This window comes from Lithobates pipiens, unplaced genomic scaffold, assembly GCF_037356315.1.
Source record: "Lithobates pipiens isolate NorthernLeopardFrog02 unplaced genomic scaffold, aLitPip1_a1.2 Scaffold_22, whole genome shotgun sequence".
NCBI classification, from domain to species: Eukaryota; Metazoa; Chordata; class Amphibia; order Anura; family Ranidae; genus Lithobates; species Lithobates pipiens.
In genome coordinates, this window is record NW_027507784.1 from 30493182 (window position 1) to 30508841 (window position 15660).

At 43.1% G+C, this 15660-nt stretch overlaps 1 protein-coding gene across 3 annotated transcripts in view; it reads left to right on the plus strand.

Annotated features, from left to right (window-relative positions):
• LOC143923518 (NACHT, LRR and PYD domains-containing protein 1a allele 5-like) overlaps positions 1–15660 on the plus strand; it is a 182523-nt gene that overhangs the window by 164864 nt on the left and 1999 nt on the right. For 2 of the 3 annotated variants that reach the window (XM_077447239.1, XM_077447237.1), the window contains one exon: positions 2272–2539. In XM_077447239.1, the coding sequence (XP_077303365.1) occupies positions 2272–2539 (268 nt within the window). Of the gene's footprint in view, positions 1–2271; positions 2586–15660 lie in introns of all 3 variants that reach the window. The other variant, XM_077447238.1, reaches the window with a different exon arrangement.

A 15660-nucleotide genomic window follows, 5' to 3' on the forward strand; every position in this document is an offset into this window, starting at 1 on the left:
TCTCAGTATGATAGTTGTGATATAAACCGATTTTTCTAGTGACCGGTATGATAATCTTACCACAGCCTGAATAATAGGTGTGGTTGCCAATTTTAAATTCACGTTTAGTATTGTCAATGTAGAACACTCCACATCGGCAATCGGCAATACATAATGTAGGTAACCCCTCATGTGGGACAATCTGAAAATGTTTTAGATTTATGCCACTGGCCATCGGATAGTTGGATACCAAGACCTTCTCTAACCCAGGGGCAGCATGGGTAATTGCCACAACGATACCTGCCCCGTGGTAGAAAGTTGACATTTTTGTGCAGAACACAATGACTGGATGTTAATTGGTCTGCAACATAGTAGCTCGTCTAAAGATGAGTTCAGGAGTATGTCCCACATATTTCGAGATGGTATGGTCCTCTGCGAGGAAATGCCAGTTTTTTGCAATTAATAATCGCAATTGGGGTTTAATTGTAGAGAACTACTTTGTAACCAAGCCAACAGTTTGAGGGTTACGTTTCGGATGGATGTCATACAATAAGGATCCCCTTGTTTTTACCCTAGCTCTATTGAAAGAATGTCTCAATAGTGTTCGAGACGAGAGTACCCCCTTGTTAAAAGCCTCTGCTGTAACAAGTCAGCCTGTCTCTTGAAGTCTAGACCTGAGGTACAGTTTCTCCGTAAACTGAGATATTGGGTGTATGGGATACTTCTAACCAGTAAGCTAGGATCAAAGATACTGGCATGAAGTAGAGTGTTTCCTGCACTTGGGTTTCGATATAAGTCTTATTTTCTGTATCATCTGAGCGGTATCAATCTTTCAGAACAGTAGGTGCAATATGAATTTGGTTTCATCTTGTCATTTATGTACAAAAGCCTCTGCCTCACTGCTTGCTTCTCTTCCTCCTTTTCCACTTTCTTTAGGGATTTTTATATGGGAACAGTAGCGGATATTTATATCCCTCAACCCAGTACTCTACTATATATGTTTTCCTGTGTCTCATTGTTTTGAAGGGGAGTCTTATAAATCCTAGCTGATTGGATATTATATACAATTATCAGTTCCATTTGGTCATTATACTACCACCATTACTATTTTATCGACTTACCCTTTTAGGATCTATAGCTCCTTGTAGCGGTTTACTGTTCTTGGATTTTGCATTGGATACTTTGGTATGATCTAAATAGTTGTTATCCTTTCTTCTCTCTGACTATTAGCCCTTGTACACACGGTCGGAGATTCCGACGGAATGTGTCTGATCGGACCGTTTTGTCGGATATTCCGACTGTGTGTGGTCTCCATCGGACTGTTTCCGTCGGAGTATCCGACGGACCAAATTTTCCAACTTGTTGGTAAAATTTTCCGACAAAATGCTCCGATCGGGCATACTCCGATCATGTGTAGAGAATTCCGATCGGACAAAGTGCCACGCATGCTCAGATCAAATTCCTACATCAAAGCTATTGGCTACTAGCCTGAACGTAGTCCCATCGTAACGAAATAACGTCATCACGTTCCGAATGATCGGATTTTCCGACAACTTTTTCCAACCGTGTGTATGCAACAGTTTCGGACAAAATCCGACGGATTTGGTTGTCGGAATGTCCAACCGTGTGTATAAAGGCTTATAGTCAGCTTATGGATACCACTATCAATTTCTATCTTTTTTGACTAGACAATATACGCATATTTTCTCTGTGTGGGGCTTCCACGCCCGCCAGGATAGACCTCCTTCTATGGGCCACGCACATGGTCACATTCTGGGTAAGTTGACCCGTTTGAGGGATCACCACATGAAATAAAATATGTTTTATTCTGTATTTAATTTAATTCTGATGAATATTTGATTTATAGTTTGAAATTGGTAATCGCTCTATACTATCATATGTATGTGTATTATAAAGCTCCTGAAGAAGCAGTATCTTTGTCTGCGAAATATGTCGAGCAATTAAATACACATATGGTATAACTGTTTTAATGTCACATTTTTTGCGACTGTATAGAGCTATTATTGTTTGTGTTAAAGCTATGTATTTTATTAATTTTTGCAATAAAACTTAAAAATTCTTTATCTCGGGATTGTTATTCTTAGTTTTTGTACGGTACTATTAAGGTCCATTCCAGCCTCCCCCCCAAACTTTCTCTCTGTTATTAAGAAATACATTAATTTTGACTTGGAATGTTTTATTGTCTCTAGAAACAGAATGTTAAGGTAAGGAAAAGGTCACAGAATCATCTTGCTCCTTTTTTTTTTTTTTTTTTTTTTTTTTTTTTTACAGGCGTCCACGGAGCAAAGAGCTGCCAAGATCTACTCCTGACCACTCTTAATGACATGGAAGATAAACGTTTCAAACTATTTAAAGCTTATTTAAAGGATGGTGACATTGTTTATCCTTACACACCAATTCCATGTTCAGACTTGGAGAAAACAGACCGCATCGATGTTGCAAATCTCCTGATCAGTCACTACACAAATGAAAAAGCCCCAATTGTAGCCAATATAATTCTGGAAGCCATCAATGAAGTCAATATTGCAAAAGAACTCAAGTAAGTCAGACTAAAATAGCAGAGAATAACATAAGATATATGAGAGGTGAGAACTTTTTAGTGATTTGAAGGTGAAAAGGATGGAGGTGTAGTAACGGCTCTGTGTGAGGGGTCATTATAGGAATATTAGATATTCAGGACAGGATGGAGGTGAAGTGACGGTGTTGTGTGAGGGGTCAGTACAGGAATAGTAGATATACAGGATGGGATGGAAGTGCAGTGGCGGCGCTGTGTGAGGGGTCAGTACAGGAATAGTAGATATTCAGGACAGGATGGAGGTGAAGTGACGGTGTTGTGTGAGGGGTCAGTACAGGAATAGTAGATATACAGGATGGGATGAAAGTGCAGTGACGGCGCTGTGTGAGGGGTCAGTACAGGAATAGTAGATATACAGGACAGGATGGAGGTGTAGTGACGGCACTGTGTGAGAGGTCAGTACAGGAATAGTAGATATACAGGACAGGATGGAGATGTAGTGACAGTGCTGTGTGAGGGGTCAGTACAGGAATAGTTGATATACAGAATAGGGGAAAACACTGCGCTAAAATCAAATATACATAAGAAGCACAGCAACCAACTGCGCTAAGATCAAATATACGTGAAAAAGTACAGCAGCCAACACTCAAACAAACAAAGTTCAACAAACAGAAATAAAAAATAGTGTAGCGCTTCTAAGGTGAAAAATATGTTGAAGGAATGCTCCTATAACAAAGAACATATAGATGTGTAAATAAACAAAATAAAGTCCAAAGAAATGGATGTAAGCTTCCGTAGAAGAACCGGCACAATGGTAGTCAGACCGTATCACAATACGAGGCAAATCTCATTAAACGGACATGTCCATGTACGACAGCTTGTCTGGAAACATTGGGAAAGAATAGATGGGTACTTCTTACCAGATCTGTTGGACTCACACAGTCATATGACGGTTGAGTCAATAAGGCTTGGGGTCACAATCTGGGACCGAGGAGTGGATCAAAGTGGGTTCGTCAGCCTGGTGGAGAGACTTCAAAAGACCGTATATCCAAATGATGAATCTCACCGATGGAACTTCGGAATGGTTAAGAAATCCAACTCAGGTATAGCTCACTGCACTCCGATACTCCAAATACCCCAAATGGAGGGGAAGATATTTAAAGGGTTTAGACCAAAAAAGAAAAAAGAAAGAAAAAGCTCCACATGGTGCGGGTCAGGCAATAAAAAATAGTAATTTATTAAAAGTCAAAAGAGTAACAAATGACTTGGTGATCACAAAGCAATAAGGTAAAATTTAAAGTAAAAGCAATGTGGGGTGCCAACAGCTAGCCCGACGCGTTTCGACACATATGTCTTCGACAGGGGCATGTTGGGACCCACCACATTGCTAGCAAATATATAGGGTGTCTAAAACAAATCCGCCTACAAAGGGGCGGAGGCTCCGCCTACAAGGGGGCGGAGGCTGTTGTCTCAGACAACCCATAAGCAAATAAAATGAACAGTCTGATCAGATAAGAATAAACATGTTCAAACATAGTGACTACATACGGATATCATCCGAAGTATAACCCTCTTACTAATGAAAACAGTTACATTAGGTTTGATGACGGTAAACACTTAGTAAACAGTCATAATCATAAATGGATCACATATGTTAATCTAGACCTCCTAAGATCTCCAAGAGGGGCCAGTAGACAAATAAAGTCTATGCATGACTGCATCCAACACTGATGTGGTAAAAACAGCCGTGCATTGTCATTACTGTATAAAGTGTAAGAAATCATCACCTGGAAGGACTTGTTCCCATATGTGTTATGTCACCATAGATCCTAGCAGGCAGGGATGGTAATGTCTAATGGCGATCCGTCCTTATACTGGTTAGCTATATGTTACTCGTTTACTGGCGATGTGCAGCTAAAGGAAGTATCTGTGTCGTCATGGTAACTATTGACACATAATATCCTATAGCACGAGAGTCCAATCAGGTGATCGGGAAACAGGGTCACGTGTAGTGGGGCTGGGTAACCTCAACCAATCACCGAATGAATACATCACATGGCCAAACATGGGGGGGGGCTAGGAGGGCCATACGTCAAGAGGATAGGAGGTGCTCGTGTAGGCGTGGAATGTAGTAGAGGGGAGGAACGTCCGAATTTGGCGCCAATTTGCCGCACAGTGTATGTCACCCGCCATAGGGCGTGGTGAGCGGCATCACGGCCAATCGGAACTGCCGAAAGCATGGCGATGCTGCGCATGCGTGTTAACGCAAAACGCAGTCACGTCACGTCATGCGCCTCAGAAGCCTCGTCGTACCCGGAACAAAAAAGGTGGAGGCGTGGTCACGTCGCGTCGTACCGAACGACGGGTGGCAACGCGACCTAAGCAACCACAACGCGTCCCCCTAGGTACAAATCAAAGCGTTCGGAGGAAAGAACAAAAACCCGAAAAGAGAAAAGGGGAGGGGAAACTTAACAAGCCTGTAGGCTGGTGCAGTAGGAATGTCAGCAATAAGAATAAATGAATAAAATAAATAAATCGAATATTCTATACGTTCTAATTGCATGTTGCTAGTAGAAAGGACCATGAGACTCCTAAGGCTTGGAAAATATATATAGGTACATTTACCAAATAACATATATCTCAGGTCATATAATTCAAAAAAGTTACCATATGGTCACACATGTCTAAATTAGAAATTAGAACATGGGACAGAGATTGGGGAAAGTGAACAGTGTTCAAAATATGAAAAAAGATAACGTGCAGAAATGGCAACTCACAAGCAATATGAGGTGTATGCCGTGGACATGGAAAGTACATAATTAATATGTGGACAAAAAGATGTATCAGAAATGATAATAATGAACTTGATTAAAGTGGAAGGTGATTGTGAAGATATGAAGTAAAAATTAAGCCTGATAAATAAAACTATTGATGTCCCAATCTGTGTTCATGCCAAAGGGGGAGTAGCACCTCAATTCATAGATCCAAAAAGTCTCGAGGCGCGACACCCCCCGTAGGCACGAATCTCCTCTCCAGCTCGGGACAAATTTGTCAATAATTTGAAAACGTGTACCCTTGGGATCCCTATTGTGTTTTTCGAGATAGTGTCTCGGGACTGTGTGCTTGTCACAGCCTTTTTTGATTTTACTGAGGTGTTCGTTAACTCTGATTGAGAAGTTGCGAATAGTGCGGCCAACATATTGTTGGTTGCATGGACAGGTGATCAAATAAACAATGTACCTGGTGGTACAAGTGGTAAAGTGTTTCATCATGTACCTACGTGAAGTGACTGTAGATGTAAAGGAATCGCTTTTTCCCTTGCCTAACATATTGTGTATGCAGACGTTGCATTTTCTGCATGGAAAATATCCCTTACTCTGAGGGAAAAATTGTATGGATTTAGGGATATCTATTACGTTAGGGGAAATATCATTCTGTATCGACCGGGCTCCCCTATAGATAATTCCAGCTTTCTCAGGAATGGTTCCACCTAGGATTTTATCACCCGACAACACCTTCCAGTGCCTGTTAATGATTCTCTTTATCTCAGTGTGTTGTGTAGAGAAAGTGGTGAAGAAAGACCATTTAAATTTATCATTGGTTCTTGATTTAACTTTTTTCTGGATAAGGGAAGCCCTATCAGTATGTAGGGCTGTTTGGATGTCAGCATCAAGGGCGCATGGATCATAGCCCTTGTCTAAGAACCTCTTGCGAATGATATAAGATTGAGAGATGAAGTCACTGGTACTCGTGCAGTTCCGCCTAAGCCTCAGAAATTGACCCCGTGGAATGGATCCGAGCCATTGACGGTGATGGCAACTATCGACGGGAATATACCCGTTACGATCCGTTGGCTTAAAAAAAGTTCTCAGGACTAGGCGTTTCTGCACGACTGTGACTTCTAGGTCCAGGAAATGAATGTTAGTTGTGCTAGCCTCAAAAGTCAACTGTATACCACGATCATATTTTAAATATTATAAATAGATTCATATTTTGAACACTGTTCACTTTCCCCAATCTCTGTCCCATGTTCTAATTTCTAATTTAGACATGTGTGACCATATGGTAACTTTTTTGAATTATATGACCTGAGATATATGTTATTTGGTAAATGTACCTATATATATTTTCCAAGCCTTAGGAGTCTCATGGTCCTTTCTACTAGCAACATGCAATTAGAACGTATAGAATATTCGATTTATTTATTTTATTCATTTATTCTTATTGCTGACATTCCTACTGCACCAGCCTACAGGCTTGTTAAGTTTCCCCTCCCCTTTTCTCTTTTCGGGTTTTTGTTCTTTCCTCCGAACGCTTTGATTTGTACCTAGGGGGACGCGTTGTGGTTGCTTAGGTCGCGTTGCCACCCGTCGTTCGGTACGACGCGACGTGACCACGCCTCCACCTTTTTTGTTCCGGGTACGACGAGGCTTCTGAGGCGCATGACGTGACGTGACTGCGTTTTGCGTTAACACGCATGCGCAGCATCGCCATGCTTTCGGCAGTTCCGATTGGCCGTGATGCCGCTCACCACGCCCTATGGCGGGTGACGTACACTGTGCGGCAAATTGGCGCCAAATTCGGACGTTCCTCCCCTCTACTACATTCCACGCCTACACGAGCACCTCCTATCCTCTTGACGTATGGCCCTCCTAGCCCCCCCCCCATGTTTGGCCATGTGATGTATTCATTCGGTGATTGGTTGAGGTTACCCAGCCCCACTACACGTGACCCTGTTTCCCGATCACCTGATTGGACTCTCGTGCTATAGGATATTATGTGTCAATAGTTACCATGACGACACAGATACTTCCTTTAGCTGCACATCGCCAGTAAACGAGTAACATATAGCTAACCAGTATAAGGACGGATCGCCATTAGACATTACCATCCCTGCCTGCTAGGATCTATGGTGACATAACACATATGGGAACAAGTCCTTCCAGGTGATGATTTCTTACACTTTATACAGTAATGACAATGCACGGCTGTTTTTACCACATCAGTGTTGGATGCAGTCATGCATAGACTTTATTTGTCTACTGGCCCCTCTTGGAGATCTTAGGAGGTCTAGATTAACATATGTGATCCATTTATGATTATGACTGTTTACTAAGTGTTTACCGTCATCAAACCTAATGTAACTGTTTTCATTAGTAAGAGGGTTATACTTCGGATGATATCCGTATGTAGTCACTATGTTTGAACATGTTTATTCTTATCTGATCAGACTGTTCATTTTATTTGCTTATGGGTTGTCTGAGACAACAGCCTCCGCCCCCTTGTAGGCGGAGCCTCCGCCCCTTTGTAGGCGGATTTGTTTTAGACACCCTATATATTTGCTAGCAATGTGGTGGGTCCCAACATGCCCCTGTCGAAGACATATGTGTCGAAACGCGTCGGGCTAGCTGTTGGCACCCCACATTGCTTTTACTTTAAATTTTACCTTATTGCTTTGTGATCACCAAGTCATTTGTTACTCTTTTGACTTTTAATAAATTACTATTTTTTATTGCCTGACCCATGGTGCATGTGGAGCTTTTTCTTTCTTTTTTCTTTTTTGGTCTAAACCCTTTAAATATCTTCCCCTCCATTTGGGGTATTTGGAGTATCGGAGTGCAGTGAGCTATACCTGAGTTGGATTTCTTAACCATTCCGAAGTTCCATCGGTGAGATTCATCATTTGGATATACGGTCTTTTGAAGTCTCTCCACCAGGCTGACGAACCCACTTTGATCCACTCCTCGGTCCCAGATTGTGACCCCAAGCCTTATTGACTCAACCGTCATATGACTGTGTGAGTCCAACAGATCTGGTAAGAAGTACCCATCTATTCTTTCCCAATGTTTCCAGACAAGCTGTCGTACATGGACATGTCCGTTTAATGAGATTTGCCTCGTATTGTGATACGGTCTGACTACCATTGTGCCGGTCCTTCTACGGAAGCTTACATCCATTTCTTTGGACTTTATTTTGTTTATTTACACATCTATATGTTCTTTGTTATAGGAGCATTCCTTCAACATATTTTTCACCTTAGAAGCGCTACACTATTTTTTATTTCTGATAGTTGATATACAGGACGGGATGGAGATGTAGTGACGGCGCTGTGTGAGGGGTCAGTACAGGAATAGTAGATATACAGGGCTGGATGGAGGTGTAGTGACAGTGCTGTGTGAGGGGTCAGTACAGGAATAGTTGATATACAGGACGGGATGGAGATGTAGTGACAGCGATGTGTGAGGGGCCGTACAGGAATAGTAGATAAACAGGATGGGATGGAGGGGTAGTGACAGCACTGTGTAAGGGGTCAGTAGTAATAGAGATACAGATATAAATAACAAACACAAGTGGGCGCCTCCATCTAGGTGTTGCGATTTATAAAAAAAGTATAAAAGACAATAAAAATGCATTTACTAGATAGAAGTGGATCAAGGCTTGTCATAAACCCATATAGACCTCCATATAATCACCATGAGGATCACAGTGATCCCTTGGCGGTCTATATGGGTTTATGACAAGCCTTCATCCACTTGTATCTAGTTCAGTGTTTCTCAAACTTTTTGTCTTGCGGTGTACCAAAAAGATCTAAAAATGTTCATGGCACATCTGGAAAGATTTAAAAAATTTTGAACAAACTTAGACTATTATTATAATTAGAGCGAATAAAGAGAAGATAAAGGCACTGCACCAATGCATGCGTGGTAGTTAATTGTGGCTAATGTCTAATTTTGTAACCAGTTCTTAAAAGTTCATAAGGGGGGAAAAAGGAGAGAAGCTACCTGGGCTGCCGATCCAAGTGTTGAAGCAGACACAGACAGTTAACACTGTAGTGTAGACAAAAGAGAAAAGGGGACAGGCGCTTCTAAGTCTAAGTGTAGTATCTCACAACATTTATTAAAAGAATCAACAGATATCCACTCACATGAGGGAGGAAGTATACAGGCCATCATAAATAGAAGGTACTTCCTTTGTTGCTGGTGAAGTTGGTACAGGGCTCGCGCTCTCTGAGAGCTTAAAATGGAGAGTGGCGGCCTCTCTATAGACTACCGCACATGCTCTGAAATGCGTTGCGTCATTTCCTATCTGTGATCCACTTCCGCTGCATGTTACACTGTGCTCCAACACTTGCAGACTGCCATAAAGGCCTCTGTCATGGTTATGCAGTAAACTTTCTCTGTTTGCCTACCTCTCCTTATGTGTTCAGACTAAGAGGCCAGCCACTTCCACCTGGTGGTTTTTATAACCTCTCTTCTAAGCATGGCTCCACCCCAGGCCCTATCAGGGAACTCTATATTAACCTGTGCACTGTAAGCCAGCTGTGCTGATCAACCATTGTGTATTCATTGTGTGTTTGGCTTCCTTTTGGCTTCTTATCTCCTGAAAAACGCTCTAGGTGCAGAACTCTGGGCCTATGCTTCTATTGTGGGACCAAAGGTCATTTCCGTGACACTTGTACTCTTCATCCAGAAAAACGCTCAGGGCTAATACATCAGGAAGATGGAGTATTAGACCCTCAAATATCACCTTCACCTTCTCGTCTTCTCCTTTCTGTGTTGCTTCATGTCAGCGTTTCCTCTCGTTCGGTCTCAGCACATCTGGATTCCGGGGCCGCCGTCAATTTAATGGATTGGGAAACTGCATCCTCCATGAGACTTACCCTTTTGCCCCTTACAACGCCATTGGTGGTCTTGGCGATTGATGGCACTGTTCTCCCAGGGGGCCCTATCCGCTTCCAGACCCTTCCTGTTAAGATGTCAGTAGGGACACTCCACCAGGAGTGGATATCCTTCCTTGTCTTACCTAAGGCTTCATCTCCTATCATGGTCTTCCTTGGTTACGGCTCTATTCTCCACATATTGACTGGACTGCTGGACAGATCCTGGCTTGGGGTTCCTCCTGTTCCTCTTGTTGCCTACTCAAGGTTACCCCAAAAGAGAAACTTCCTGTTGCCACCATCCCAGTATCTTCTGCTCTACCCACTGTATATAGCGATCTCTGGGATGTGTCCTGCAATAGTCGGACTGGTGCAATCTCTAGGTCATGTGGCACTCTGTATGAGGGGCTCACCTATGAACGTCGATCATTCACTCCAGTTTGCATAACCATTTACCTTTGCCTGTCCCTAATCTCCCTTGGACGCACAGCCAAGCTAACTTGACCACAAGTTCCACAGTCGCTATGCCCTGTGATGCAATTGAGATGGTCGCTACACCTGACAATAGTATTCAGTCGGCCTCTGCACCAGTTATGTCAGTCCAGCCCATGCCCAGTGAGCTTCCTACTTCTTGTTCAGGACCTTCTAACCAACCTGACCTCAGGGATCCACTGACCTCTGCCTAGTCTGGTGGTCCTGTGCTGGATGTCCAGCTCATCTTTAAGGGTCTGGGGGACCCTACTCAGACTCTTGATGGTCTTCTCATGCCCTTACCCATTCCTAAAAAGCCTTTAGTCCTCAACAAGTCCTCTCGCCCTCTCCCTACCTTGGTTCCGGTCTCTGAGGATAATCTAACATATGAGGTTAGTCAAGTTTTAGATTCCCGGCTCTGTAAAGGCATTCTTCAGTACCTCGTACATTGGAAAGGGTTTGGCCCTGAGGAGAGGCCTTGGATCACTGCAACTGAGGTCTTTGCTCCTCGTCTGTTGAGGAGGTTACATCTGGAGTTTCTCTTTAAGCCTGGACCCAGACGGGGAGGGGGAGGCCTCGTAAGAGGGGGGGGGGGTACTGTCATGGTTATGCAGTAATCTTCCTCTGTTTGCTTACCTCTCCTCATTTGTTCAGACTAAGAGGCCAGCCACTTCCACCTGGTGTTTTTTTATAACCTCTCCTCTAAGCATGGCTCCACCCCAGGCCCTATCAGGGAACTCTATATTAACCTGTGCACTGCAAGCCAGCGGTGCTGATCAACCATTGTGTATTGACCTTGGCATGTTCTCAACGATTCCTGTCTTCTTGTGACCTTGACCTTTTGTCATGTCCGACCATCCCTGTCTGCCTGTGACCCTGAACCTTTGGCATGTACTCTGTTGTTCCTGTCTGCTAGTTGCCCTGACCTCTGCCTTATCCCCTTACTATCCTTGTTGTTCCAGCCTGCTGCTTCCTTCTCCTGTAGTCTACTGTGAGCTGTGAGACCCTAGGGGCCGCGACCTAGAGCCAGACTGCAGCGAAGTCCATCCTCACCACTAGAGGCTCTGGCGAACACCTGCTGGCTCTTAGACTCCGCACCCTGGGGAATGTTCTAGCTCCTACTGGGATCTGTGTTAGTGATCCAGTAGACCTGTGTCCTGAATCTCCCTGGGTACAATCCACAGCAGTCAGTCCTAAGGTCCACTACCTAGCGGTGCACTTCTGACTCCTACGGAGTGCATCTGTCACCTGGTCTCAGGTGACCTGACAGTCTCCCACCCTGGCTCCGTGGGTCTGACCACTGTTAAAGTCTTTGCCTAAGGCTAAACAAATTATTTTTTAAAACTCCCACGGCATACCTCCAAATCTCTCGCAGCACACAGTTTGAGAATCACTGATTGTCAGGAACCATGAATCAGACTGAGACAGAAGTGCAGTAAAAAATCAAATCACACTATTTAATACAATGATAAAAATTGTATAAACAGAGCAAATATAGTCAAAACATAGCCAGCGTTAGGTAACCAGAATGGGTAGTCAGAACAAGCCAGAGAAACAAGAGTCCGCAGATCAGCGAAGTCGAGTGCAGCAAACAGGATCTGGAACCAGAAGGGAAGTCAGCTAAGCAAAAAGTCTTTCACAGGAAAACACAGCAGAGTACGTCTGGATATGTTAACCAGGGCAAAGGCACAGAAGATCTGATTCAAGGAGTTTATATAGCCAGCAGCTCTATCTGAGGAGAGCAGGAAATGAAGACCAGGTGAGTCACTGTGAAAGGAAGAGTCTTTGGCAATCAGCTGAGAACAGAACTCTGAGAAGGAAGAGCTGAACTCAGCCCTGACAGTACACCCTCCTCAACGACTCCTCCTCCTCAGAGGACCACCAAGTTTGAGTCTATGGAAGTCACGGAGGACAGGAGCGTGTACATCCAAGGATGAGACCCAAGAGCGTTCCTCCAGACCGTACCCCTTCCAATGAACCAGGTACTGTATGGGCCCACCTCATGGTTCTCAACCTGAACTAGGTGAGGGCATGGTACCGAAGTGGTGAAACGGTTGTATACCAAGGTTTTTAATAAGGAGACATGAAGTACATTTGAGATCCACATATTAGAAGGAAGGCCTAAAGCGTAAGCCACTGGGTTGATCCTATGGAGAATTAGGAAAGGCCCAATAAACCATGGTGGCAGTTTTAATGAGGGAACGCGTTGTCGGAGGTTGTGAGATGACAGTCAGACCCTGTCTCCAACTTGGTAGGAAAGTGCATGTAAGCATCTGCGCTCAGAATGGAGTCCGTAACTATCATTGACATGTTGCAAGGACTCTTGGACCTTTCCCCAAGTGGAACGAAGACCACGGAGATGCTCCTCCAATGCAGGAATGCTCTGAGGAACAAATGAGTCCAGAAACATGGATGGTTGAAAATCATAAATCACCAAGAATGGAGACAATCAGGAAGCGGTATTGACGGCACTATTGTGAGCAAACACTGCCCAAAGTAAGAGGACTGACCCGTTGTTATGGTGGTCAGAAATGTAGCAACAAAAAAAGTTCCAAGGACTGGTTGGCTTGTTCTGTGGCCCCATTGGTTTGTGGGTGATACGCAGAGGAAAAAGAAAGCTGAATTCCCAACTGTGTACAAAAGGCTCGTCAAAACCTGGACACAAACTGGCTTCCCCTGTCCGAGATGATCACCTTGGGTAGCCCATGTAAGCGAAAGATCTCTTGAGCAAAAATGGAAGCCAGTTCTTTAGATGTAGGCAACTTCTTAAGTGGAATAAAATGAGACATTTTCAAGAACCGGTCGACCACCATAAGGATAACTGTGTTGCCCTGAGAGTTGGGTAACTCCAAAATAAAATCCATTAACAGGTGGGTCCAAGGCCTCTCTCCATTGGGTACGGGTTGTAGGAGGCCCAACTCTCTGCCCCCAAGCTCATAATTGCATTCCGCAGGAGATAATTTCTTGGAAAAGTAGCCACCAGGATGCACAGGGCTCTCAGAGGTAGGACGTTTCATTCTTCCTTTCTCTTTTCTGTTTTTTTTTTTCCACATACCTGGATTATTAATTTTTATTTTATTCTTATTTAATGTTTTTTGAATTTTATGGTGTGTCTCTTTATGCATATGTCTATACGTGTATAAATGTATGCACGTGTGTACATGCGTGTGTGTACATCCATGTGCATATTGTCACTACAAGGTTTGTGAAAATTAGTGGCATACACATGGATCACCCTATATGTATTGCAGCTGACTCTCTTTTTTGGATAATTGCCTGCGGTCAATTAAGACAATGAATGGGTGGAGCCTGTGATCTTTAGAGCTACTATTTATTTCAATGTTTTTGACTAAGAGCCTATAGGCTGAAACACGTCAACTGACTTAATCTGCGTTTGTTCACTGTGGCTATTCAATAAAATGAAGAAATTTTAACAGCAACAACCGGAGTGCAGATCATTTTTCTACATCAGTCTACTCAGCCAGCGACTGTGGATCGAGCACCTGGGAGCTCTGCTATCTATGTGGTGTATAGGTAATGGAAGTGACTTTTCTGTTTATACAAAGGACGTTGAGACAGCAGGGCATCAACTCCAGTCTCGGATGTATCAACCTCAAGCATGAAAGGTACCGTAGGATCAGAATGTACCAACACAGGAGCAGAAGCAAAGGCAGCCTTGAGACTCTCAAAGCCATTAATGGAGTCTGGAGACCAATTCTGTGGGTTACCATCCTTTCTGTTCATATCAGTCAGGGGTTTGACCAGAGACGAGAAGTTATGAATAAACTTCCAATAATAAATGGCAAAGCCAAGAAAATGCTGCAATGGTTGTAAACCCATCGGTCTGGGCCACTGAAGTACTGCCGAAAGTTTCTCTGGATCCATCAAAAAACCATCAGTGGAAATTGCATAACCCAGGAATTTAACCTGTTCACAATATTATCTCTCTACCTTTGCAGCACACGGCGGACATCTGTGTGATGGGTCTCTAGGGACTTGGAAAACCACCACACAGATTTGGTGGTGGTTTTCCAAATCTCTGAGCACGATAGTGAAATGACCTCTGCCCTACTAGGATTACCTAAAACCTATAAATTAAATGTGGAAATGCTGCAAAATCCAGTAGTGATCACAGATCACATAATAGCATGAAAAAATACACAAAGCGTAAATAATTTTGCACATAACCTAAGTGATCAAAAACCAACCCAATAATGTTGGTATATAGTATTAGTATATAATCCTATCATAAGAAAATAGTGATAATATCCACATGCAAATGATTAATCAAAAATAACCTTAAAAATTATATATATGATTGTTGAATAGGTGCATCCAATACAGTTCGGTATATAAAGTGCAAAAAAGTTCAGTGCAATCGTTCAATATAGAAAATCAAAGGTGCATATATTCTTTGCGACAAAATCCCAACAGTGAAGTGTTGACTGTAGTTCCAATAATGTGCTCTCGGAACTCTTGCCTCATAGGCATAGGTAAAATGCCTTATTCCATCTATTGGATCATGACCTTGTTTCCATGATTGTGGATCGGCCAGTCAGAGGATGAACATTCAATATGGGAAATAAGTAGCAACTCGTATCCAATGTTTAGATCCACATGTGAAAATATATAAGCCTCCGATAGTCCATTACCAAACATAAAATCTATTTTATTAAATAAAAAGTGGCTGCTTACGTCAAAGTAGCAGAAACTGAGACAAACACAGTAAAACGTCATTCCACGCCACCTCATACTTTACTTCTGGTCCGTGGCATCTACTTCCGGCGCGCAGTAACGGCTTCCGGTTCGTGGTAACTACTTCCTGTTACGTCCTACGCATTACCTCACGTACCTCGTGACTTCCTCAGGGAACCAGATTGGATGAAAGACACATCCATTTATATCCATTAGTCAGGAATTGGAAAAATCGCCATTTTGAGACCAAAGATTCCATTAAGCAGCGGCCAATTTTCTTATTAAAATAATCAATTTTGAAAATGCTAAATGTGGACAATAA